Source organism: Arachis ipaensis, chromosome B1 (assembly GCF_059453495.1).
Source record: "Arachis ipaensis isolate K30076 ecotype BB chromosome B1, ASM5945349v1, whole genome shotgun sequence".
Taxonomy (NCBI): Eukaryota; Viridiplantae; Streptophyta; class Magnoliopsida; order Fabales; family Fabaceae; genus Arachis; species Arachis ipaensis.
Window position 1 is genome coordinate 151029248 of NC_142436.1, and position 25207 is coordinate 151054454.

At 35.5% G+C, this 25207-nt stretch overlaps 5 protein-coding genes and 1 pseudogene across 6 annotated transcripts; 2 read left to right on the top strand and 4 right to left on the bottom strand.

Moving 5' to 3' along the window:
* The first annotated feature begins 41 nt into the window (after positions 1-41).
* Positions 42-5114, top strand: LOC107642175 (Calmodulin-binding protein). Of its 2 annotated transcripts, none has more exons than XM_088502271.1 (9): positions 42-541; positions 849-1000; positions 1516-1591; positions 2055-2116; positions 2528-3021; positions 3128-3288; positions 3361-3564; positions 3800-4034; positions 4196-5114. In XM_088502271.1, exons 2-9 carry the CDS (start codon positions 903-905, stop codon positions 4768-4770), a joined length of 1905 nt encoding a protein of 634 aa, XP_088358397.1. In that variant the 5' UTR covers positions 42-541; positions 849-902; the 3' UTR covers positions 4771-5114. The 2 variants fall into 2 exon arrangements, with proteins under 2 accessions (XP_088358397.1, XP_088358398.1); XM_088502272.1 differs by having other exon boundaries at positions 197-541; positions 858-1000.
* A 335-nt stretch (positions 5115-5449) lies between these two features.
* LOC107642164 (xyloglucan endotransglucosylase/hydrolase protein 22) lies at positions 5450-7094 on the bottom strand. Its single transcript, XM_016345472.3, has 3 exons — positions 6642-7094; positions 6361-6554; positions 5450-6029 (listed from the first exon to the last, which is right to left on the bottom strand). Exons 1-3 carry the CDS (start codon positions 6903-6905, stop codon positions 5630-5632), a joined length of 858 nt encoding a protein of 285 aa, XP_016200958.1. The 5' UTR covers positions 6906-7094; the 3' UTR covers positions 5450-5629.
* A 2327-nt stretch (positions 7095-9421) lies between these two features.
* On the bottom strand, positions 9422-10943 carry LOC107642186 (putative xyloglucan endotransglucosylase/hydrolase protein 23). The gene is made up of 3 exons (XM_016345491.3): positions 10550-10943; positions 10278-10471; positions 9422-10045 (listed from the first exon to the last, which is right to left on the bottom strand). Exons 1-3 carry the CDS (start codon positions 10823-10825, stop codon positions 9664-9666), a joined length of 852 nt encoding a protein of 283 aa, XP_016200977.1. The 5' UTR covers positions 10826-10943; the 3' UTR covers positions 9422-9663.
* Positions 10944-13174: 2231 nt separating this feature from the next.
* Positions 13175-14425, bottom strand: LOC107642196 (putative xyloglucan endotransglucosylase/hydrolase protein 23; annotated as a pseudogene).
* Positions 14426-20771: 6346 nt separating this feature from the next.
* Positions 20772-21999, bottom strand: LOC107642218 (xyloglucan endotransglucosylase/hydrolase protein 24). The gene is made up of 3 exons (XM_016345516.3): positions 21583-21999; positions 21293-21486; positions 20772-21203 (listed from the first exon to the last, which is right to left on the bottom strand). Exons 1-3 carry the CDS (start codon positions 21856-21858, stop codon positions 20783-20785), a joined length of 891 nt encoding a protein of 296 aa, XP_016201002.1. The 5' UTR covers positions 21859-21999; the 3' UTR covers positions 20772-20782.
* Positions 22000-23043: 1044 nt separating this feature from the next.
* LOC107642206 (xyloglucan endotransglucosylase/hydrolase protein 22) lies at positions 23044-25121 on the top strand. The gene is made up of 3 exons (XM_016345510.3): positions 23044-23376; positions 23461-23654; positions 24607-25121. Exons 1-3 carry the CDS (start codon positions 23083-23085, stop codon positions 25010-25012), a joined length of 894 nt encoding a protein of 297 aa, XP_016200996.1. The 5' UTR covers positions 23044-23082; the 3' UTR covers positions 25013-25121.
* Positions 25122-25207: the final 86 nt, after the last annotated feature.

Consider the following 25207-nt stretch of genomic DNA (forward strand, 5'->3'; position numbering starts at 1 on the left):
AAGCACAAGGTGTCGTCAGTGACGTGGCAAGTGCCCGCCCCATTGTGGTTGTTATCTCATCCAACTAACGTACGGCTACGATCGCTCCCGTTCCTCTTCTACGACAGCGACCCACCGAATCCGTAAACAATCATGCTCCGCTCATCAAACCCACGCGCCACCGCGGAGAAGAATAAACGACTAGGATTATCCCTATTTGGGTAAGTGTAGGAAGAGAGCAGGGTGTTCCTTAACGCAGGAGATGAGTGCTCCTCCCCCACTGAGCTGAGAGACAAAGTCGCCAGTGTTGACCACAATTATACGAGCCTACGAAAACTGAATGACTTCTTTTACATTTCAACAACGCCAACACCCCCCTCCCTTTTTTCCTTATTTAGTTTTTCGATTCTCTCTCTTTCTCTCTCTCTCACCAAACTCTCTCTCTCTCTCTCTCTCTCTCTCTCTCTGGAGCAGCAACAGTAACACCTTAAGCATCATCCAGTTTAGTTTCCCGGGTTCCGTTCTTCAACTTCCACTTCTGCAACCAGCAGAGGCTTTCTTGGTGAGTTCAGCTCCTTTCTAGTTCTTTTTTTTCCCTTTTCCTGAAATTTTTCGTGGAATTTGGCGGTCGAGATTGCTCGTTTGGGGGATTGGAGTTTGGCAAGCTTGGAATTTGAAGATTTTAGTGAAATTCCCGGTTTTATTTGTTTGTATTGTTATGGTATTCTAGATCTGTTCTAGCTTTCCTTTGCTATTGTTGCTAGGGTTTCTCTGTTTTGTTTATTATTAATAATAATTAATAATTAATACTATGATAATTTTGTGGCGTGTATTGCATAATGGTGATTGACTTTAGTGGTTTTCTGAAGTTGTTGCAGATTTGGTAACTTAGGGTATTATTATTAGAAGTGAGTGAGTGTGAAATGCAGAGGGCAGCTGGGGACGCAAAAAGCATGGGGAAGAGGTCTCTTGAAGGTGGAGAAGATGACCAGCCTGAACGAAAGAGGCCTGCTCTTGCCAGGTGCTTCTTCCTTACCCTCTCATCTTCCATCATTTTATTTTTTTTACAATCATCACTTCATAGCGTTTGGTAATTTATATTTTGAGAAGATAGTCTTTTTTGCTAGGCCTTTTTGTTTTTATGGTGTGTGTGTGGGTAGGGAGTAATTAATCTAAATTTATTTTTGGGCATATCGCACTGCTAGTTCTTTAACCAGCAAGCCGCCTACCTACTAATTTTCCCGTTGGAAGCTTGTGAAAGGAATACCAAAGTTTGATTGAACCCCCTGCATACCACTTAAAGATATACTTTTTAGAATTAGTTATCTCTTCTGTATTTATTTTTTTTGTTGGCTCTCAAACTTATCTGGTAGTTGAAATAGAATATGCGCTATCACAAGAAGAGCCTGTTATCCCTAAGTTGAAGTTGTGGTTGTACTTTATGTGCTAACCTGAGATTAGTCTTCACCCATATGCATATTTGTTTTATGTTTCTTTATCTATTTTCCTATTCTTGATAGACATTGCCTTTTGCAGTGTTATTGTGGAAGCTCTCAAGGTGGACAGTTTGCAGAAACTTTGCTCATCATTAGAACCTATTCTTCGTAGAGTTGTAAGAAATTCTTCATTCTGCTCTCCAATATTTAGATTTCTGTTTGGTGTGTTTGTTTTCCACTTCTTTTTGGCGGGTGGCACAATGGTTCTATATTCTAAAAGGTTATTTACCTTTTACTTGTTTTTCAAGCAATATTTGGATATTCCATCATAGATTAGGATTATCCATGCTGACCATGCATGATGCATCATTGATTTAGATATTCTCTTGGCTACTGGCATTGTTTAATCAGAAATTAGTTTACCTACTAATTTTGCTAGAATCAGGAGACCTTTTTAGTTTACAGCATATTGTATGTTTACTTTAAGTAATGCAATTACTTATTCCCTTGATATGTCTTTGTTAGTTGGATCATATGTTAAAAAACATCACTTTGCCATGTGATCTTTTATGATGTGATTCCTTATTCTTCTAATTTTCTACACTAGGTTATAATTTGCTTAATGTACTTGTTAAACAGGTGAGTGAAGAAGTGGAGCGTGCTCTTGTGAAGTTGGGTCCTGCAAGAATTAGTGGTGGAAGGTATCAGAATTATTTAAAATTTGAAGAAATTAATTTCTAAATATTTTCCCATAATCTATAGGAATGTTTTTTTCCTGTTCCTGCATTTGTATGTTGATCATGCAAAGATAGAATCGGATGCCAGGAAGTTATAAATAGACAGTTCTATATTCTTACTTTTTAGTCCTTTTTTTCTGTAGTAGACCAAATTATTTGGCGTTGAAGATGAGATCCTTTCTCTTTATTTGGAAACTATCTTATGGTGGTGGACTGCAATATGATGAAGCAATAGGATGACACTTAATAATTTCATGTCATGGTGGCTATTTATATGATTATATACTCAGACCTGCCCCAAAAAAGAGTTATTGGCTGATTTCTAAATGAAAGTGATTTATCTAGTACTTTTTTCTTATATGTGAAAATTTCCAGGTCTTCTCCAAAAATGATTGAAGGTCCGGATGGCAGGAACCTGCAGCTGCATTTTAGGTCCCGGCTGTCTCTTCCCCTATTCACTGGAGGAAAAGTGGAAGGCGAGCAGGGGGCTCCAATCCATGTTGTTCTTATTGATGCCAATACTGGAAGTGTTGTGACATCTGGTCCAGAAGCCTGTATGAAACTTGATGTTGTTGTCCTTGAGGGTGATTTTAATAATGAGGATGATGAAGGTTGGACTCAAGAGGAATTTGAAAGCCATGTGGTGAAGGAACGTGAAGGAAAGAGACCCCTGTTGACTGGGGAGCTGCAAGTGACACTCAAAGAAGGAGTTGGGACATTGGGGGAACTGACGTTCACAGATAATTCAAGCTGGATAAGGAGCCGGAAATTCAGGCTTGGGTTGAAGGTTGCGCAAGGTTTTTCCGAGTCTGTGCGCATCCGTGAAGCTAAAACAGAGGCTTTTACAGTCAAAGATCATAGAGGAGAATGTAGGGACATGATTTTGCATCTTTTAATTTTCTTTAGCATCAGTGATCTGCTTGCTCCTACACCGTGATAGCATCTTCAAATTTTAATAGTTTGTCGTCTTTACAGTATATAAGAAGCATTATCCTCCGGCATTGACTGATGATGTATGGAGACTGGAGAAGATAGGCAAGGATGGGTCATTTCACAAGAAGCTGAATAATGCTGGAATATTCACTGTTGAAGACTTTCTTCGTCTTGTGGTTAAAGATCAACAGAAATTGCGGAATGTAAGTTTAGATTTGTGTCTTAATCTTGAAGTTAGGTGTTTCCAGGCAGTTTCTCATATCATTCAAATGTAGATCCTTGGAAGTGGTATGTCAAACAAGATGTGGGAAGCTCTCTTAGAGCATGCAAAGACTTGTGTCCTAAGTGGGAAGCTCTATGTTTATTACCCAGAAGATACGAGAAATGTTGGTGTTATTTTTAACCACATCTATGAGCTGCGTGGTCTTATAACAGGAGAGCAATTCTTTCCTGCTGATTCTCTCACTGATAGCCAGAAGGTTAGTCTGTGCTCTATTTTTCTTTCTGAGATTATTAGATGCTGCAACTAAATATTTTCATGTGTTTGTTGAGATGATTATTTGTTTTTCTCTAAAAGTTGGGAATGCCTTTCTGTTGGTGGAAATAATATAATTGTTTTCACAATGCTCTGTATATGTTTTTCCCTCCCTCATGCATATACCACCATAACACAGCTAAACTTATGATACCGTTAAAATACCTTTGCAAGTCCAGGTTTATGTGGATTCGTTGGTGAAGAAGGCATATGAGAATTGGGAGCAGGTTGTAGAGTATGATGGGAAAACACTTGTGGGTGCTGCACAAAATGATAGGCCGGATACACCTGAAAATGAACTTCCGATGGAGTCAATCAATTACACTACTGGTTTAGATCATCAGCTGCAATCACAATCCCTTCCAGTGTCTGTTCCATCTCAACATCAAATGAATTCAGGGATGCTGGTTGGAGGTAAGCATCCTCAACCTCCAATTTAACCTGGTTTCTTCTGGGTTGGGGCTGTCATCTCTCCTGAGTATTATTTCTTGTTATGGCTTTCTGATTTGTGTGTGTGTGTGTGTGTCTTTTTGTTCCCCTTAGAGTACGCACATGCTAACTTTATGCACTTTCAGGTTATAATGATAATTTGGTAACAAGATACCCAAACCAGCCACTGATAGCAAACTCCAACTCCCGGAGCCAGTTTGACAGTTCATTATACCTGTCTAGTGACCAATTAATGAACAATGCGCACCAAAGCCAGAACACGAGAAATGATCATAGCACGGTTGGGTTAGCTCTTGGTCCTCCTCAATCATCATCAGGGTTCCACGCTGGTAGCTCCTCTGTCCAGCCATCTACTCTAAATCCATTCGATGACTGGTCACACAACAGGGACAGGGGTGTTGATGAATTCTTTTCAGAGGAAGAAATCCGCTTAAGAAGTCACGAGATGCTAGAGAATGAGGACATGCAGCACTTGCTTCGCCTGTTCAGCATGGGAGGTCATGCCCCCACGAATACTGACGATAGCTTCTCATTCCCATCATTTATGCAAACGCCAATGCCAAACTTTGATGAGGATCGCGCTCGTCCAGGCAGAGCAGTTGTGGGATGGCTAAAGATCAAGGCAGCAATGAGGTGGGGCTTCTTTATCCGGAAGATAGCAGCTGAGAAGCGGGCACAGATAGAGGAGTTAGATGATTAGGTTGTTTGACAAGAATTGCAAGCTTAACAGCAGCCTTAAGATCTCACTGATATTTTGCAAATTTAGTTGTCTTCGTCAGTGCCAACTAGATATTGATTAATGCATGTGTATTTTATTTGACGGCACCTTGTACAGTACAATGTCCTGTACAGTATGTTGATGCTTAGGAAAAACCTCGATTGCCATTTGTTCTGTCTTTCATTCTGATTTTGATGTTGCTGCTCTACTCGTCTTATTTTCTTTCCATTGGCTTTGGGATTCTAGGGTCGAATGTTTATGGATCACTTTGTATTTTAACTAAGATTTATCAACTCAGTTGATTAATGTATAAATGAGCTTACCTACTTGTATCGAGTTATTTTGTCATGTGTCTACTAGGGTGCTCTTTCTTTTTTTAATTATTTTTTAGGCATAAAATTTGAGTTGTTTAACTGTACATCGGTTCTGCTGATTATGCTTAGCTGTATTAGAAACATTAAAGGTTCTTACAAGAAGTTATTCTGGCTATTCGTCTGATACTGGATCTACCCCTAGGATAATTGGCCATGGTGGAACCGAATATATTTTTATCACATTGCAAGGTACCTTATAAATTTGCTTTGATTGTTCCACGGCACCTTATTTTTGTTATCGCGGCCATGAGAAATTACAAAAGTGAAAAGACACAAGATATATCATATAACACAGAAAAAGAATATATATATTTCATACATAAAAGAATACATAATCAGTATCGTAGTGGTGACAAAATTGAAAATGAATGAAAGAATGAAAATTACAATAACAATAGCTGCATCAATAAAATGATAGTGGAATCCGAAACTAGAGTAGCTAGAATGGCACTATATTTTGTCTGTTTTTAAGAGGTTCTGCATTCTGGAGGAAAACCCTGTGGAAATCTCTTTGCATCTGTGCAGTAATTGTATATCATATAGTTCTTCTGCACCCATCTTAGCCTCTCTTGTGCTGTAGTGTCCAACTCTTGTGAAAGCCATGAACTGCTAGTAGAGGAAGAACCTGAACCAGAACCACAAGATGAAGCTCCATTAGACCATATGCAAGCATCAGCATTGAAGTTCCTGTATGAAGCTGTGAATGGAGCATTTGTCCAATCTGTCTTCACAAGTCCACCTCTTGTTGCCCAGTCATCTGCATTCCACAAACTTGAATATATTCTCATTGGCTGGCTCTTTGGGAAGGGGACACCCATGCTCTCTGAGTTCTTGAACTCTCTGATTGGAGTTCCATCCACTGAGAATCTGAATCAAGATTGAAACAAATAAATATATGGTCAGTCTCCATAAATAGAATTAGTATATACACATAGCTTATGCAATTAATAATTGTTACCTAGATTATTTCTTTATCAATAATAGGCTTACTATTGTAATTATTTTTTAGTTAGAGTATATGGTATATAAGGTGTAATAACTCAACAAATATTTTTTAAGGGGATTTTTCATTCTCTTCAACAATGAGAAAAACTTATTTCTCTCTCTCTTTTAATCCCTTCTGGTTCATCAAACCATCAACATTACAGTTTGAACAGCTTACGGCATGAGATTTTCTTCAATAATAATGAGGACTTACATAATCCTTTGGGGGTTCCAAGTGATGGAGTAAGTGTGGAAATCAGCAGTAGGATCAAACCATAGATAGAATTGTTGTTCCCTGTTTCCTTTGCCTTGGCTGAAAACATTGGTGTGAAGAATGTATGGATCTCCGCTCAAATTCCCAAGGAATTCATAGTCTATCTCATCCCAAGTTGTTCCTTTTGAAGATAACTGCACACACAGTAACTCACATTTATCAAAACTTCAATCACAATGCATGCACAACATTATATAATATCAACAATGACAATAACTTACATAATAGGCAGTTACAGTGCCAGCAGAGTTCCCAGGAACAAGCTTGAGCTGCATGTCAATCTTGCCAAAGAGATACTCGTTCTTGGATTGGAAGCCAGAACCAGAGGCTTTGTCAAGTGACAATGTGAGTAGCTCCCCATTGTTGAGCATCTTGGCTCGCCCATCGCCCCATGTAATGTCAAATTCTTGGTCTAAGTTACCAGCATATGCAACAACCATCAGAAGAGGGATTAGAAGCAAGTAGGAGAGAGTTGAAGCAGCCATGTGTATGGCTTTGAAAGAATGCAATAACAATAGTAATAAGTGAGTAGCAGTGTTGATATTAGAGAAGGTTGAGTAGTACTTGTGTTGTGAAGGAGAGAAGGCAATGTTGGTATTTATACCAACCAAGTTAGAGATGATATGAAATGAGGAAAGACGTGCGAAATTGCATTGAGTTAAGCCTAATAAGCTGGACACAGTTGTTGATATCTTAGGACTATAATAATAATAATATCTAGGTTAGATATAACAACATATTTGACGCGTTTGGGTTCTTAATAATTAAATTTGAAAAACAGTGGTGGAAGGCGCATTAAAGTTAAAATGAGTAGAGAGTATCTATCAAGTTGTGGGGATGCAGTTGTCAAGAAGAAGGTATTTGGGTAAGGTGACATAGGCAAGTGCCAACCCAGCATGGAACATTTACAGCTAAATAAATAAATAAAACTTTAAAGAAGGGGTCTTTCAGCACCGCCACTGGTTCATTTCAACCAAGTGGGACAAGACCTCTTCTTATGGCTAACATATTTTTAACATAATGCTCACGTGCTGCCTCCACCCCACTTTCGTTTGCTTTGCTTTCTTTGTTTCTTACTATAATTTTCAGTATTATATCAATTTTTTTACCTAGTTCTCAACCTGTTATTTTCGGTATTCCTTATTGGCGGATACTAATAATAATTTCGTGGGAAGATTATGTCTAAATTAAAATTTTATTTTAGTTGGACAACTCAAAATAAAATTCTTAACTGCCATTGAGGGTGTGTTTGAATTTGTGTTGGAGAAGAGAGAAGTGATTTCTGTCTTCAACCACGTTTACTAAAAGCTAAAAATTCTAGCTTTTTGATTCGTTGAATTGAACTTTATGCTTTATGTACCAATTATGTCCTTTATTATTCATATGTTTATTGTTTTTTTTATAATACTTTTTTCTAATACTCTCTTATGTATATTATTATTTTTTATAAAACTTCTGTTTTTTTATATGAGTTCTTTTATTGTTATTGTTATTTTTTTTTGTATGAAATATTTTTTTTACTTTGTATTATGATTCTATTAATTCTATTAGAGTACTAAAGAATATTAAGAGTACTAACAAAATATTAAAATTTATTTAAATATTTAAAATAAAATTATAAGATAATATAAAATAATTATTTAAATTTATGTCTTTTTTTGTAATTTTTTTATCTAAAAGGGATTTTATATAATGTAATCTAAACAATATTTAGTTCACTATAATCTATTTTAAATAAAAATTACCACATATAAACCACGTTAATACTAACTCACTTTTGATCAAAATCAATTCTACAAAATCAATTTTATACAAACTTCCGTTTGCAAACCATAATTCAAACGCACACTCATAAGGTACTGCGTTCGTTTTAGTTTCAACAATGTTCAAGAATCATCGAGTATAATAATGATAATTGATTACGTCGACACATATAACTGGATTGTCTGGGATGTTCGTATATCGTGATGTATGTAAGTATGTGACACTACTTTCAATTTTTCCATGATGATGAAATTCTTATGACTACTTTGATTTGCAATATATGCCGAAGATTTTGTGTCAGAATGGTAGGAGTTAACCTCTTCAAATCAACGGGCTCGTGTTCTTTCGTTGCTTTAAAAGTAGTTCAAATACTTCAAACTATATCAATCTTTTTGTATATTACAAAATTTAAAACTTAGATAAATTGTGTTATTAAAGTATGATTCGGTGTAGAAACATCCTATATTAATGCACCAAATCCAAAAATTAAGAAAAAGAAGTTGGGAATCAAATTTTTGGAGATCAATATATTTTTTTCCCTTTTTTTTATCTCTTTATTATGGTCTTTCTTGTTAGCCAAAAAAATTGTATTTAAATTTTGAAAAAAAATATAAAAAACTGATTTTTAAGTAGCTAATATTAGATCATTTTTATTATAAAAGTATTTTTTAACTTTATTTTTAGATAATCTAAGCTATAGAATTTAAGAATTATAATATAGTGTCTAAAATTTAGAATATAGATTTCAAAACTAAAAAAGTTGGTTGATATTGACTGAAAAAATCAACTATTTAATATATTTTAAAAGTTCAATTTTGATGTATAGACATTTTAAAAATGTTTTAGACAATTATTCAATTACATCTATTGTTTTAGATTAATCCTTTATATAATTAATAATATAGTATTACATAATTAGATGTAATAAAATTTATTCCATATTAATAATGTATTAAAATTAAATTTATATTTTAATAACATTATAAAAATTATGAAGAAAGTTGATGTAATTATATTTTATTTATTTGTAAATGGCTCACATTAAGTTTCTTTTTTATTTGTCATGGATTTTGTACCTTTTATAAGTTTTCTTTTTCTTCAATTGATGATATTCTTTTCAGAGCTTCATTTAATTAAAACCAAACTTTCTCTTTATCATATTTAAAATGAGAAATTGATGTGTACCGAAGGATCGGAAAAGGTATAATAATTTAAGACCACATGTGGTGCTAGTAGCTAGTAGTAATTTAATTCATTATTATTAATCAGTAGTATAGTACAGTACAATAGTATAAAGTTTGGATATAAAGACCCACTTGTACACGTGATACATATTTTTTACATCTTATAAAAAGAAAAGAAAAAGAGAACAACAAGTAGCAGCGATTAACGACTTAACGTAAATACAAATTAAAGAACTATATAAAAGAATAAAAGAATAATAATAATAAGAGCATGCAACATGATACATATGATGATCTAAGAGCGGTTGCATTCGATAGGAAATCCTCGAGGGAACCTCTTCTTGTCCGTACAGTAATTATAAATCATGTAGTTCTTCTGCACCCATCTCAGCCTCTGCAAACCCGTTGAATCAAGCTCCTGTGACAGCCATGACGAGGAACTCTTGCATGATGATCTTCCATTCTTCCATATGCATGCATTGTTGGCATTGAAGTTTCTGTAGGAAGCAGTGAATGGAGCTTTGGACCAATCAGTCTTAACAAGTCCACCTCTTGTAGCCCAATCATCTGCGTTCCACAGACTTGAATAGATTCTCATTGGTTGATTCTTTGGAAATGGAACACCAGCTGATTCCAAGTTCTTGAATTCCCTTATAGGGGTTCCATCCACAGAGAATCTGTAATAACAATAATAATAACCACAAATTATTAAACCTCGCTTAGTTAGTAACCTAATAACAATAATAATACGATAATACTAAGTATACACAAAAATTAGCCATTAAAGTCAGCCACCACCACTATAAATATATATTAAAGATAAATTAAACTATACATATATTTATATACAAATATATTAGTGACTGATTTTAGTGTAAGAACCTCATTTTTTATAACATTGGTGCTTACACAATGCGTTGAGGATTCCAGAGAATAGAATAAGTGTGAAAATCTGCGGTTGGGTCAAACCAAAGGTAGAATTGTTGTTCCCTGTTACCCTTGCCTTGGCTGAAGACATTGGTGTGAAGGATGTAAGGGTCGCCACTCAAATTCCCCAAGAACTCGAAGTCAATCTCATCCCATGTTGCTCCTTTTGATGATAGCTGAAAAAGGAGAAGATTTGTTAATATTAGAACGAAGCAACGGCATGATCACTAATAGAAATAGTAGTTGTTACATACATAATAGGCAGTGACGGTGCCAGCGGAGTTTCCAGGGACAAGTTTGAGTTGCATGTCGATCTTGCCAAACAGATACTCGTTGGTGGACTGGAAACCGGAGCCAGAGGCTTTGTCAAGGGACAGGGTCAACAGATTCCCGTTGTTGAGTATCTTAGCACGACCATCGCCCCACGTTATCTGAAAGTCTTTATTGAAGTTACCACCCCAACATGACACCATGCAAAAGCTCATCACAAGTAAGGGAACAACAAGCACTACTACTTTTGATGAAGCCATGTATATATATATGGAGAATTAATAGATGAATTGAAAGAGTTTGATAGTAATATGAGAGAAGAGAAGAGAAGATGGTTGTGTTGTGGAGTGAAGGGGGTATATATAGTGGGAAATAAGCGTGTGATCATTATGGATAACGAAGCTAAGTAGGAAAAGTAAAAGGGAAAGGAAAAGGGTCGGGAAGGTCCCGTGACGTGGCTAAGCTGTTCATAGTTGTAAAAACTTTTGTACAATGGTAACAAAGCTGGCAAAAGCTCATTTCATATCATAATACCGCAACAAAAACTATGTCTTATTTATTTAACTATCGATCTTAATTTGTTAATAATAAAAAAATTCTTAAAATTAATAATTTTTAGTATTTTTTGTTATTTAATTTATAAATACTAAATATATAAAATTTTAATAAATATATGTGCAAATTATATATTTTTGATGTATAGGTCAAAAATAATAATATTAATTTGTCATATAATATTGTTCAATAATAAATACTCTCAAAATATTATTACAAATTCAAAAGAAATAAAATAATGACAATAAAAAAATAAGTAAATTATTTTATTAAATTTCATAGAGTTTCAATTTTTTAATTATTTAATGAATGTGTTTAAGAAGTTAATTATTATTATTATTATTGCGAGGGCGGGTGATATTGGTGGAGGGTTGAACGCGGTTTTACTTTACTTATTACATGGGGCATTATTGGGACCCTAATGGCTGATGCTGTCGCTGTCCTCAGGTAAGTGGCTACCGTCTAATTCTAAACTCAATGCTTTACTTTTATACTACTAAGTGCGTCAAACTGGATAAGATTTAACAATTGGATATGGTCAACCATTTCCATGGCGGTGACACCACCCTTGACCTACTACCCCCTCCCCAACGATATTCACAAGCCCACCCAATGTTTACTCGCCATTTATATTTATATATTATTTATATTTGACCTATTAACATTGTCCAAATATGTGTGCATATATTGAGCTGTATAGCAGTTTTTTTGTTACTCATGTTCCCTCTCATCACATCGACTCTACAGGGTCTCCGAGGCATCCATATATAAATTAAAGATCCCGCTAGGGAGACAATGGATTACAATGCGCTATTGAGTTACAAAATAAACATCTCCCATACAATCTAGAATAATCATCCGAGTACTAGCGATAATAAACATCTTCCCAAAAGTTTAAACTAATTTTGGAATTCACCAAAGCTCAAACTCTTGACCTTTCGGATTAATACCATGCATGATACCACTCATCCCAAAAGCTTCAACTGATGGAAAAGGGTAACACTAATGATTATATCTCTAATATTCTCTAAATTTCCATTGTTCACATTGTATAAATATTCCATTGACTCCTCATACTTTCCCATAAATTAAAAGTTTATAAATAGGATTCAGAAAAAAGCTCAAAATCGTGGAGTCAAGGAGAAGAATTATTTTCACTACTCTTGGTAACATCAACGTTTAAAGCATTATTAAGCGGCGTACGTTTATCAAAATGCTTTTTTCAGAGAAATATAACTATTTTTCATCCAATCGGAAAGAAATATCCTGAATGAGATAAATATATTGCAACTTAATGGACAGTTATTCCTTAAATAAACAGTCGTTAAATCAACGAGAATGAATAACAGAATAGTAACAAGTAAGAACCATATCATAGGGTATTTTGTTCCTTTTTTTATAAGATGTATTTATTTATTTATTTCTGTAGCCTGAGTAGTATAGATGAAGTTGGTCACTTATAATTGCTAATGATTTGGTAAGAACAAAATCATCACTTAATAATTAGTAGTAATAGTGATTTTCCATAAAAATTATTAGCTAGTTATTCGATATTTAATTTCCCTATATTACACACACCAATAATCCAAAAAGAAGATTAATTAAATTTACCGATTAACATATACAGCCTCCTAAAATAATGGTTTATGGGGAACTCATCCGTTTAATTAAAATTACCGGTTAACATAGGTGAATGGCATTTATACTTGCGTTCCTTAATTTGTTGCCTCTTTCGGTCAATCGCATTCACACTTTGTCCCTTTAATTTGTTGCCTCTTTAGGTGGTATGTATAGACTACAACACGTGCAGCGGCGACGAGTTGATAAATTCGGCCACGACTTATAACAAAAGACGCATTCATATGTTACATTTAATTACTCTGTCTTAATGTAACAAAGTCAAAGAAAGAAACCCATACCACTGAACCACACCGTAGTTTACTTACTTGACGTACATGTATATGTAGGTATATAAAAGAATTAATGAATTGACCAAAAAAAAAAAAAACACCTTATAAGTCAAACATAAACATCTAGAAGCTAATGATTATGCATTAACTGCACTCAGGGGGAAGACCTTGAGGAAATCTTTTGACGTCGCTGCAATAATTGTAGATCATGTAATTCTTCTGCACCCAACGCAGCCTCTCTTGCCCTGTTGTGTCCAACTCTTCTGAGAGCCATGATGAAGTACTGCATGATGATGAAGAATGAACGCATGCATTTGCATTGAAGTTTCTTTAAGAAGCAGTGAAGGGTGCTTGGGTCCAATCTGTCTTGACAAGACCACCCCTTGTGGCCCAATCATCCGCATTCCAGAGGCTGGTGTAGATTCTCAGGGTGTGTGTGGTTGGAGGAATTATAAATAATTCATAGGAATTTTAAGATGGAAATATCATATTCCCATGTTTGGTTCAAAGTTTGAAAAATTATTTTTAAGCAAGTTTGATTTCAGGGAATTAGAATACCATTATTTCAATTCCCACCTTTTCCTTGGGTATCTTTGATTCTTCTGGGAATAGAATCTTTGTAACAAAGTAATACTTGAACCACACACACCCTTATTGGTTGTGACTTTGGGAATGGAACTCCCTTTGATTCCATGTTCTTGAACTCCCTTATTGCCTTATTGGACTACTATCCACGGAAAACCTGACATCATCATAATCAATTAAAGGTGTGTTATTAGCAAAACATGCACATTACATTATTAAATAACATTTCTAAAGGATGCTTGCTTAATGCTTACATAATGAGCTGAGGATTCCAAAGAATGGAGTAGGTGTGGAAATCAGTAGTGGGGTCGAACCTGAGATAGAACTGTTGCTCTCTATTGCCTTTGCCATTGCTGAACACATTGGTGTGCAGAATGTAAGGCTCTCCACTCACATTTCCCAAGAATTCAAAGTCAATTTCATCCCAATTCGATCCCTTTGATGATAACTGCATACCATACCATATACATATATAAATCAATCAATCAATGAGCACTGTTAACTAATAAAAACATCGTGAGGAGATAGAGTTATAGACTTACATAGTAGGCAGTGACAGTGCCTGCTGAGTTTCCGGAAACAAGCTTGAGCTGCATGTCAATCTTGTCAAAGAGAAATTCGTTCTTAGATTGGAAACCGAAACAAGAGGCTTTGTCAAGTGACAATGTGAGTAGCTCTCCATTGTTGAGCATCTTGGCCCGCCCATCACCCCATGTGATGTCAAATTCTTGGTCTAACAGCTGAAGCTGATACCAGCAATGCATAGAGGACACAAATACTTACTGTTAATGAACAATGAAGAGATGCCATTTCAATAATGTAGAGTGTTAGTAATACTTGAGAGTCAGGGAATTGTTTCTTTGGCAGAGAAGTAGGATTCATAGGTATTTATAGTTGTGCTATGGAACTGTGGAAGGAATTGAAGGAGCAGGGAAGGTGCAATGGAGAATATTTGTAACAAATAAAATAATAAAAAAGAAAAAAAAAGGGAATGGTGGAATTGGCTAGCATGCTTTCTTGCAAGAATGGTTGGGTGTGGATGTACCTTCCTTCTTAAGATGCACATTTGGTTTTTTTAGTGTAAACAAAATAATATAGTAGATATCCTTTTCTATTATGCAATATCACACTGTTTAAACTTTTTCTTTTTGAACCGAGTACATGTCTTATTTTTTTTTTCCAAAGATAAATATTATTTTATTAATATAAAATAAAAGTGTTTCCATAAGGAAGTATAAAAGAATTGGGTATTCTCATTTATCATCAGCTGTGACTGAAAGACTAGGAGTTTAAAGAAGAGTAAAGTAAGAGTAAAGAAAAAGTAGCATCTATCAGGTATGGTTCACGAGTTCACGCACTAAATTGCTAGCTTCTTTCACTATCTCTGGTGCTGGGCTTATTACCTTCTCAAAACACACCGATTCCTCGCTTTCCAAGTGCTCCAACACAACGCCGCTATGAGGGGGGTCTTTTGTCTACCGTCGAATTGAGCCACTGCCCAGGATAAGACTCGTTGCCACCAATTGAAAAAAGTTTCTTCTTCTCTCATCCATAGGTCATGGGTTATTAAGCTTAGGCTCCATATTATTGAAGACAGGGGGCATTGGAACAAAGCATGAGAAATTGATTCAGCTTTCAACATGCATCTTGGACAAGTGGCAGGAGTGGATGCGAACCGGTTGTGAACTTGTTGCAACACCGGAAGCTTTTCATGAAGACTTTTCCATAGAAAAATCTTAATTTTATGTGGTAATTTCAACTCCCAAATGCTATTCCAGACTCTGTTGTGTATGTTCTGGGACCTCAATGAAGTAGGAGAATGAAAGAATCCATAAGCAATTTTGTATCCTGACCCAACTTCATATATACCAGATTTCGTCCAGCACCAATTAACTTCATCCTCCTCCTCTGTTGGTTTGATTGAAAAAATTTTATTGCATATATCAACTGAAAAAATCGACTCAATCAGATTTTTATTCCAACTTCTATCAGGATTTAGTAACGCACTAACGTAATACACTTGCATATTTGGCGGGATTGTGAGTGCATTTTGAGGGACATTAAGGGGCACTGGTGGTGGGAGCCAGGGGTCATGGAAGATGCGAACATTAGTGCCAGAGCCTATTTTCCATAACAAGCCTTTCTCGATCACCTTGCGCCCTTCAAGAACACTTCTCCAACCCCACGACGGTACGCTTCCTATCTCTGCATGTAGGAAATCTGTATATCTGAAATATTTAGCTTTGAGCATTCTTGATATAGTAGAATTAGGGTATTTCATTAGACGCCAACATTGCTTGCCCAATAAAGCCAAATTTTGCGCCCTTAGATCCTTGATCCCTAGCCCTCCATCTTTCTTTGGTCTCGTCATTGTGTCCCATTTAATCCAAACCATTCTTCGTTCTGCGCCTTTTTGACCCCACCAAAATTACGAGAGCATGCTATGAATCTCAGTCAACAGCGTGTCCAGGAGCTTGAAACAAGAGAGTGTATAAATAGGAATCGCCTCCCCCACCGCTCTCAATAGCGTGTGCCTGCCACCTGATGACAATATACTTCTTTTCTAACCCATAATCCTCTTCTGAACTTTATCCTTGATAGCTCCAAAGGTTGCTTTCTTTGATTTTTGAACTATAGAGGGCAGTCCCAAGTATTTGTCTTGTGCTCCGATATGTTCAATATTTAGTGTCTGAGCAACTGCTAGTCTTGTGTTCTGAGGAGTGTTGTGACTGAAAAAGATAGCCGACTTATTCAAATTGACTTTTTGCCCACTAAAACCCTCATAGGTCTCTAGCAATTCTAGAATGCTTTGGCTTGTATTAGGTGCGCTCTTGCAAAAAAGGATTGAATCATCAGCAAACAAAAGGTGATTAATTGTTTGGCATCTCCGATTAACTTGAACTCCTTGAATTAATCTGTTTTGCTCTGCCTTGTGTAGCAAGAAGGAAAGTCCTTCTGCACAAAAAAGAAAGAGATATGGAGATAGGGGGTCACCCTGTCGGATGCCCCTATTTGGCCTAAAATAGCCAAATGGTTGACCTTCCACAACAACAAAGTAAGAAACAGTCGTTACCAATTCCTTAGTCCAGTTAATCCATTTAGCATCAAACCCCAGCTTATCCATAATATACCATAAAAAATGCCATTCAACCCTATCATAAGCCTTGCTCATGTCTAGTTTAATAGCCATCTCATGCTCTGCCCCACTTCTCTTATTTTTCAAATAGTGCATACATTCGTGGGCAATTAGAATATTATCTGAAATGAGTCTTCCTTTGAGAAACGCACTCTGATTTGGACTTATAATTTTATTCATAATACCTTGTAATCGGTGCACCATAACTTTAGAAATAATTTTATACATAACTGAAGACAAACTGATCGGTCGTACCTGAGTCATGTCACTGGCATCTGGCACCTTTGGAATCAAACAAATTTGAGTATGATTGAAGCTTTTTAAAATTCTGCCACTGTGAAAGAAACTTCTCACTGCCTTAAAAACGTCACCTCCAACTATATCCCAGAAAAAGTGAAAAAACTTAGCTGTAAACCCGTCATCACCAGGAGCACTCTGAGCATGAACACTAAATGTAGCTCTTTTGACCTCGTTCATAGTTACTGGCCTTTGGAGCCTACGGTTCATGGAAGTTGTAACCTTAGACTCCAAATCCTCTAAGTATGGATTCGGATCAGCCGAACAAGAAGAAGTAAAAATATCGCAAAAGTAGTCCTCAGCTACCTTTGCAATATCCTCCGGTTTCGATGCAATCTCATTGTCCCTCCCCACTAATCTCCAAATTATGTTCCTTCGCATCCTTGATTGAAATTTATGGTGAAAGAATCTAGTGTTCTGATCTCCTTCTTTTAGCCACTTGATTCTAGATTTTTCTCGCCAATAGCTCTCTTCTTTCAAATATGCCAGCTCCAACTTCTCTTCCAAACTGGTAACCTCCTCTCCCTCATTGATTCCAGCCACCCGCAACTCCTCTAGTTTAGCTTGAAGGTCCTCAATTTCTTTCCGGGAGTTTGCTTTGTGAGTTTTCTGCCATTGAACTAGTCTATGTCTACAAACTTTCAACTTTTGGGCCAAGGAGAACATAGCCGAGCCTACAACTTCCATTCTCCACACTTCACTGACAATTCTCTTGACATCCTCTTCTCCACACCAACGTTCCTGGTATTTAAACCGCCTTTTACTATGCCAGGATTGAGGTTCGGTATCCATCAAAATTGGAGCATGATCCGAGCCTGACTCTGTGAGCCTGTGCACCACTGCATTCGGAAACTTCAACTTCCATTCCATCCCAACTAAATAGCGGTCAAGCCTCTCCTTCACCAAATCCTCTCCTTGTCTTCGATTTGTCCACGTGAAAGGGTGTCCCACCATTCCAATATCCACCAATTCGTTACTGTCAATAAAATTAGTGAATGTTGCAATGGTGGTTGCTGATTTTTGGCCTCCACCCTCCTTTTCCGCTTGGCTTGTTATAGCATTAAAATCGCCTGCTATTACCACTTTTCCTTCCATGTGTTGGCTCATTGTTATAAGCTCCTCAAACTGTAAGGATCGAATTTGTTCTGAATAACTCAAATGGACACCAATGAACACCCATACCTCACTGCTTCCGACTTCCTTAATTTCGGCTGCCACAAAAAATTCTCCACTGCTAATAATTTGAACACTGATACTGTCCTTCCAAGCTAGCACAAGTCCTCCTGCCACTCCTGCCGGGTTAACAATATGCCAGTTTTCGTAGCCGCATACCCGAAGTTTTGCTTCCACTTGTCGAGATTGGTTCTTTGTTTCACTTATAAACACAATCTCGGGGGAGTGGGATTTACAGATCCCTTTTAAGGTGTGAATTGTCAGGGGTCTCCCCAAACCCCGACAATTCCAAACTATAGTTCTCATGGCGCCTTGGGTGCCATTTGTAGGCTGGCACCCTCCACCATCTGTTCAACTGCATTTTCATCCTCTGTTCTTGCTTTCTTTGTAGTTACTTCAGCTATACCACTCATCAACCTTTTTTTGGGTTCACTTTTAGTATCTGACTCTGCAGCACCTTGTCTTGCTAACCTTTTCCACTTCCTACCTTTTTCTGTGGTGAGACACTCCTCAATAGCAAATTGCATAAGCTGCCCTTCATCCTCCTTGGTATTGGACTGACCAGCTATGATAACCTCCATGCATTCTGTTCTAGAATTGGCTGATTGAGGTGACTCAGGTGCTGCCCTGTTACCAGTGTCTTGTGGTTTCAAACTTTGTTTCCCTTCTTGCATTGACATCCCTGCAAATTCTTCCAATAAGCAGTTTAAGACCGATTTTTTCTTACGTTGAGTGGCCTTATTCTGGTTTTGGGTTGAGTTGTTGAATGTTCTTTCTCCTTCAGAGTAGATTCGCGTTCCCACTTGGCTAGCTTTAACCCATTCGCCAATGTCATCCTCTTTTACCATCTCACTCTCTGTGTCCTTCAGCAGATCATGGCAGTTTTTCACCTCGTGCCCCAATTTTGCACAATAGGTACAGAACTTTCCAAGTCTCTCATAGCGCAGTGCCACTTCTACCTCCTTTTTATTAGGTCATGCCACTATTAACTGATCTCTCACTTGCCTGGTAGCATCGATATTGATTTTGGCTTTCACAATCCTAGTTTCTCTACCTCGCATCTGAAATTTACCTACCTCCAACACTGTGCCCAGATTCTCTCCCAATTTACGTCCAACTTCGAGGGTTTTAAACGATTCTGGCAAACCCCAAAATTGAACCCAAACTGGAAAATTGGAAATAATCTCTTCATCACAGATCTGATCTTCCTTCCATCTCTTGACATGGAGTACATAATCTTTGAATAGCCATGGAGAATCACGTTCAACACGCAAGACATCCACTTCTTTATTAAAAAAGAATTGGAAGGAATTATCCCCTTTGTCACTCACGCTAAATCCTTCCGGATTTCCCCATATAGCCTTTAAAGCATTCCCCATGGTTCCAATTGAGAAGGTTTTGGAAGCAAAGAGTCTGCCATAGAGACTATTGGAGCAAGCGTTAATACCTTTTGATATGTCTGCCTCTTTCAGTAGAATCACATTCCTACCTCTTTTCAGGTTGTCTTCCTCGATCCGATCTTCATCCCTCGTTGTCTCAGCCATGCAAATTACGTAGACTTGTATTGAGATTTAATTGATCTTGACAATGTAGCCTTGACGGCACTAGGAACTCCGTTAAGAAACCCTAACAGAGCACTAAGAAACCCTAACAGTAACACCAAGTACCTGTCTTATAGATAAAATACTTTTTAAACAATTATTCTTTTTGTCAATGTATTCTAATGTGATCATGTTATTAATATGCTTATATAATTTAAGAGTGCATAACACACTAATTTGATTACTAGGAGTTTTAAATTAATACTGAACTACATTTCAAATGTTGTTTAGGTATTCAACTGGCAATATAATGTAATGTTACATATTTAATGTTAAGATTAGAGATTAACCTACAAATGAGGGCTTAGTGCTCATAAATATGGGAATGTAACAACTAACTCATTAAGTATAAAAATAAGAGAATAATGTTATGGAAAAAATTAATATATGATTTTTAAAGTACTACTAACATTAATATTGGTTATAATATCTACTACAAATACTAATATCCGAGTCACTTGAAGTTACTAATATAGAAGTCACTAAAAGTTGTACAAAAAACAAAAGATATTGCACAAAAAAACATATATAATAACTATGTATAAAGATCACTTCATATTAAATAATATTATCATTTTTTTTCTTTCTTTTACCATTGTGGTACCATCAACTTGGTACCCCCACCTCATGGAAGTGGAAGTGTAATCATGCATCTATTTTGGTTGTTGACCTTAAATTATTCCTTTTAATTTAAAATCTGCTGGCAACATTTTTATATATTTAAAGTACTCTTAACAAAAATCAATCCTAGAATCAATTAATTAAATTATTAACTATTTTGAATATTTTGCAAAATGAAATGTATATTTTTTTTGGTGACTTTGCATTTTTTTGTGGTGACTAAAATGAAATGTATATATTAAAGAACATAAGAACTTATTATTTTCTTTCTTTATATATATATATATATATATACTACTGCTGTTGCATTACACCATGAAGATCTTAATTATGACATTGTTAGTTTATTTTACATTCTAGTGGCAATCCTTGAGGGAAGCGTTTTAAGTCTGAACAATAGTTATAGACCATGAAATTCTTGTGCACCCAGTTGAGTTTGTCCACTTCAGAGGGCTTCAACTCTTGTGTGATCCATTTTTCACCAACGGAATTATGATTGTTATTCTTTTTGTTTAGGTGTGTGCAAGAAGACTTAATAGAAGGAGGAGTAGACTCAACACAAGCGTTGACAAAAAAATTTTTAAAATATGCAATGAATGGAGCTGCACTCCAATTTGTCTTGATTACACCACCCTTTGTAGCCCAATCTTCAGCATCCCATAAGCTTCCATACATTCTCATTGGTTTCTTCATTGGAAATGATATATTCCTTGATTCGTAGTTCTTGAATTCTCTAATAGGAATGCCATCTACGTATAAGCTGAGTACACAAATTATTAGTTAGATGAAACAAATAAACATGCATGGCTTTAGATTGATTAATTAATTAATTAAGGAATTGATACATACATGACGCATAGTGGATTCCACAGAATTGAGTAAGTGTGAAAATCAGAAGTGGGATCAAACCATAGATAGAATTGTTGCTCCCTGCCACCTTTACCTTGTGTGATTACATTAGTGTGAAGAATATATGGGTTGCCACTCAGATTTCCAAGGAATTCAAAGTCTATTTCATCCCAAGTTGATCCCTCTGATTGTAACTACATTAGTAAACATTCTATCTAGTTAATTAAAAAATTAATTAGCATAATAATATGAAGAAAATTGAAAGAGATTGGAAGGAGGAGTGAATATACATAGAAAGAAGTGACAGTGCCTGCAGAATTTCCAGGAACAAGTTTGAGTTGAATTTGGAAGTGGCCAAAAAGATAGTGATCCTTGGATTGGAATCCAGAGCCAGAGGCAGCGTCAAGGGACACAGTAAGAAGCTGGCCATTGTTGAGCATCTGGGCACGCCCGTTACCCCATGTTATGTCAATTTTCTTATGCAAATCACCACCACACAACATCATCATCATCGTCATACTGAATAGTGCCACCATAACAACACTAGTGGGATAAGGCAGAAGCATGTTGTTCTTGTGAATTTAGGAGAGAAAAAGAAGAGGATGAATGATATGATGATGAGAGATTCAATGAATAAAGAGAATGTATCTGAGTGTGAGGTGATAGTGGAAACAGATGTCAGTTATAACAGGGGTGGTTTAGACGGTGAAACAGCCATGCCTTACTACAAGTGTATAAGTATGTCAATTATATTTGGCATTTTGTCAATTATCCATTGTGTTTTTTTTTTTTTTGTTCAAATTTATAGTAAATCTTGCAATTGATATGATATAATAATTAATATTCAGTGCAGGTTGTATTTGCTAGAATTCATTTTGAGGGTAGCGGTGAAATGCAATAACAACCAGTTAATTAAAAAAAACTACTCTTAAAGCCCAACTCAATTTATGAATAAAAGCACAATCACCCAAACACTTGGAGCCCCAACATTTGGTCAAACAGATATATCGGAGTTCTTCATCTTCCTTCAAATAATAACTACTTTTCTTCTAACAAAATCTATAACTGCATTTGAATTGAAGTTTTTAAATGTGAATTTGTCTAAAATTAATTTTGATAAATATGAAATAGTGTTAACTTGATTTATATTTGAAAACTTTTATATCAAAATAGATTGTAATAAATTAAATATTATTTAGATTACATTATTTAAAATTATATTTAGATAAAATTATTAAAAAATAAATTTATATCATTGAAATCATGCCGCTTAAAATATGAAGACGTGAGATATTATAATATTCTTAATTTATAAAGTCTATAGAAAATTAGAAAGTGTCTCTAGAATTTACATTAACATAAAAGAATTATCAAATAGAAACACATAATATGTCTCTAGAGCTGACTCAACAAAGATAATAATAAAATAGGTTCTCTGAAACATATCAGAACACCGAAACTTTTAACATAGTCCATTTTGAATCAGAAGAATTGATTGAATGAGCCAAAAAAAATTTTTGGTTTTCCACACAGACCACCACCGTTCTATTAATAATTTAATAGACCACTGAAACAAAATAAAAAATGACACAAACTAAATTTGCTATCCAACTGTCATCTTCCCACCTTATTTTACTACCAACTAATTTTTATTATTCTTATTTTTTCAAATTCTAACACATTACCAATGTTGTCACTATAAATATTGTAGCACACCAATTTACTTCTCATCACAAATAAATACGAATTATTCTGTTGTGTCTCACATAAATAAAAACCTGTTTTGTCCAATGGTTGCTTCTTGTGTGAACAATAATAATGATGCATTGATTGTAATTGTCATAACATTGTTCCTAATATTGCCTCCTTCTTCTATGGCTGGTAGCAATTTCAACCAACAAGTTGATATCACTTGGGGCGACGGTAGAGGTAAGATTCTCAATAGTGGCAAGATTCTTACCCTGTCTCTAGACAGGGCTTCTGGCTCTGGCTTCCAGTCCAAGAATCAGTATCTGTATGGCAAGATTGACATGCAAATCAAGCTTGTCCCTGGAAATTCTGCTGGCACTGTCACTGCTTATTACGTAAGTCATTTGCTTATTTCTTATTTCCTCCATTTATATTCATTTAGTTATGTATGATTATTTGTGAACAAACTGTGCATGTAGTTACGTTCAGATGGAATATCATGGGATGAAATAGACTTTGAGTTCTTGGGAAATCTTAGTGGTGATCCTTACGTAGTTCATACAAATGTGTATACACAAGGAACAGGTGGCAGAGAGCAACAATTTTATCTCTGGTTTGATCCAACCGCAAATCTTCACACCTATTCCATTCTCTGGAATCCTGCACACATTGTGTGAGTAATATTAACATTAACATACGTGAGATATATTTTGAAAATGGAGAAGTATAGACAAATCATTCTTAACTAGCTAATTTTAAACAACTGCAATTAATAATTATTAATTTTTTATTTTTTAAAAATAAAAATTAAATAATCACTAATTGATGATAATTAATTAGTATAGAGTATAATTTAAAAGCTTTTATTAATTTATTGTTGGCTAGATTTCTATTGGTTACTTAACGAAATTATTTTAAAATATGTGAAAAGTTATGTTTTAAAAATTATATCTCTTTATGTAATTATAATTTATTTAAAAGATTGTAACTTGAATAGTTATATTTTTTTAAATAAATATTTTTAACTTTTTATTTATTCTTGAGTACGTTGGTACTCAATGCATATAAATTCTCCTCGTTTTATTATTTTGGAATAATTCATGTCAATATTTTTTGTATGCAAAAGAAAAAATATCGAATATTGTTCTGTGAATTATGATTTGTGAGTATAAAAATAAGTCGTGTTTTTTATCTTATCTTTAAAAAATTTGTCATTAACCTATTCATAATAAATTAACGAGGGTAATTAAACTAAAAAAAAAATGTTTGTAACACGTTTTCTTATTATATTCTCTCTCATGGCAAAGACTGCAATGAGAACTATTTCTCCCCAAGTGGAGCTTCCATTGCCTTGAAAGGAGTTTGAGAGTAATATTCAGCGGGACTGCCTTTCTTAAGCAGTTTCTTATTTTTTTTTTCTTTCTTAGTTTTTGTTTATTTTCTTTTAAGTCACAAAAAAAAAAAAATTCTCTCTCAGTTTTCTTGTTACGTGTTCTTTTATTGTTGTCATTTTCTAAATCTCAAGTATTGCATATACAGAAGTTCACAACATAAACATTAATTTTTCATTGAAATAATATTAGAGTAATAACCTACTCAGACTAATTCAAAATTCAACCTAACAGGTTTTATATTGATGGGAGAGCAATAAGGGAGTTCAAGAACTTAGAGGGTGTTGGTATTCCCTACCCAAAGAACCAACCAATGAAACTGTATTCAAGCCTGTGGAACGCTGATGATTGGGCAACAAGAGGAGGGCTTGTGAAGACAGATTGGAGCCAAGCTCCATTCACAGCTTCCTTCAGGAACTTGAAAGCCAATGGTTGTGTTTGGTCCAATGGTGTTTCTTCATGCAACTTATCATCAAACTCCTCTGATAATAACAACTCTTGGCTCTCTCAACAGCTTGATTCAAACGGTCAGAGGAAGCTCAAATGGGTGCAGAAGAATTACATGATTTATAATTACTGCTCAGACATTAACCGATTCCCTCAGGGCCTCCCTCTTGAATGCACGCTCCTAACCACCTGATTTCAAATTCCGTGTTCCCCATATTCATTCTGCAGTTTAAAATTATTTGTATAATGTTCCAGTATAATAATAATACCTTTTTTTTTTATTAGTAAACAAGACCACTATTGCTGGTGGTTTTATTATTATTATTTAGTGGAGCAGAACGAATGTGCGTGGTTTGTGCACTTATAAGCTAGTGAATCATCGTTTGTT

Bases quoted from the DNA above. Each gene is read 5' to 3' on its own strand.
- LOC107642206 (XM_016345510.3), top strand. From the start codon at position 23,083: ATGGTTGCTTCTTGTGTGAACAATAATAATGATGCATTGATTGTAATT. The intron at 23,377-23,460 runs GTAAGTCATTTG...CTGTGCATGTAG, and splicing joins GCACTGTCACTGCTTATTAC to TTACGTTCAGATGGAATATC. The intron at 23,655-24,606 runs GTGAGTAATATT...TCAACCTAACAG, and splicing joins TGGAATCCTGCACACATTGT to GTTTTATATTGATGGGAGAG.
- LOC107642218 (XM_016345516.3), bottom strand. From the start codon at position 21,858: ATGCTTCTGCCTTATCCCACTAGTGTTGTTATGGTGGCACTATTCAGT. The intron at 21,487-21,582 runs GTATATTCACTC...TTACTAATGTAG, and splicing joins GCACTGTCACTTCTTTCTAT to TTACAATCAGAGGGATCAAC. The intron at 21,204-21,292 runs GTATGTATCAAT...TTGTGTACTCAG, and splicing joins TGGAATCCACTATGCGTCAT to CTTATACGTAGATGGCATTC.
- LOC107642186 (XM_016345491.3), bottom strand. From the start codon at position 10,825: ATGGCTTCATCAAAAGTAGTAGTGCTTGTTGTTCCCTTACTTGTGATG. The intron at 10,472-10,549 runs GTATGTAACAAC...CTCCTTTTTCAG, and splicing joins GCACCGTCACTGCCTATTAT to CTATCATCAAAAGGAGCAAC. The intron at 10,046-10,277 runs GTAAGCACCAAT...TTGTTATTACAG, and splicing joins TGGAATCCTCAACGCATTGT to ATTCTCTGTGGATGGAACCC.
- LOC107642175 (XM_088502271.1), top strand. From the start codon at position 903: ATGCAGAGGGCAGCTGGGGACGCAAAAAGCATGGGGAAGAGGTCTCTT. The intron at 1,592-2,054 runs GTAAGAAATTCT...CTTGTTAAACAG, and splicing joins AACCTATTCTTCGTAGAGTT to GTGAGTGAAGAAGTGGAGCG. The intron at 4,035-4,195 runs GTAAGCATCCTC...ATGCACTTTCAG, and splicing joins TTCAGGGATGCTGGTTGGAG to GTTATAATGATAATTTGGTA.
- LOC107642164 (XM_016345472.3), bottom strand. From the start codon at position 6,905: ATGGCTGCTTCAACTCTCTCCTACTTGCTTCTAATCCCTCTTCTGATG. The intron at 6,555-6,641 runs GTAAGTTATTGT...CTGTGTGTGCAG, and splicing joins GCACTGTAACTGCCTATTAT to TTATCTTCAAAAGGAACAAC. The intron at 6,030-6,360 runs GTAAGTCCTCAT...ATCTTGATTCAG, and splicing joins TGGAACCCCCAAAGGATTAT to ATTCTCAGTGGATGGAACTC.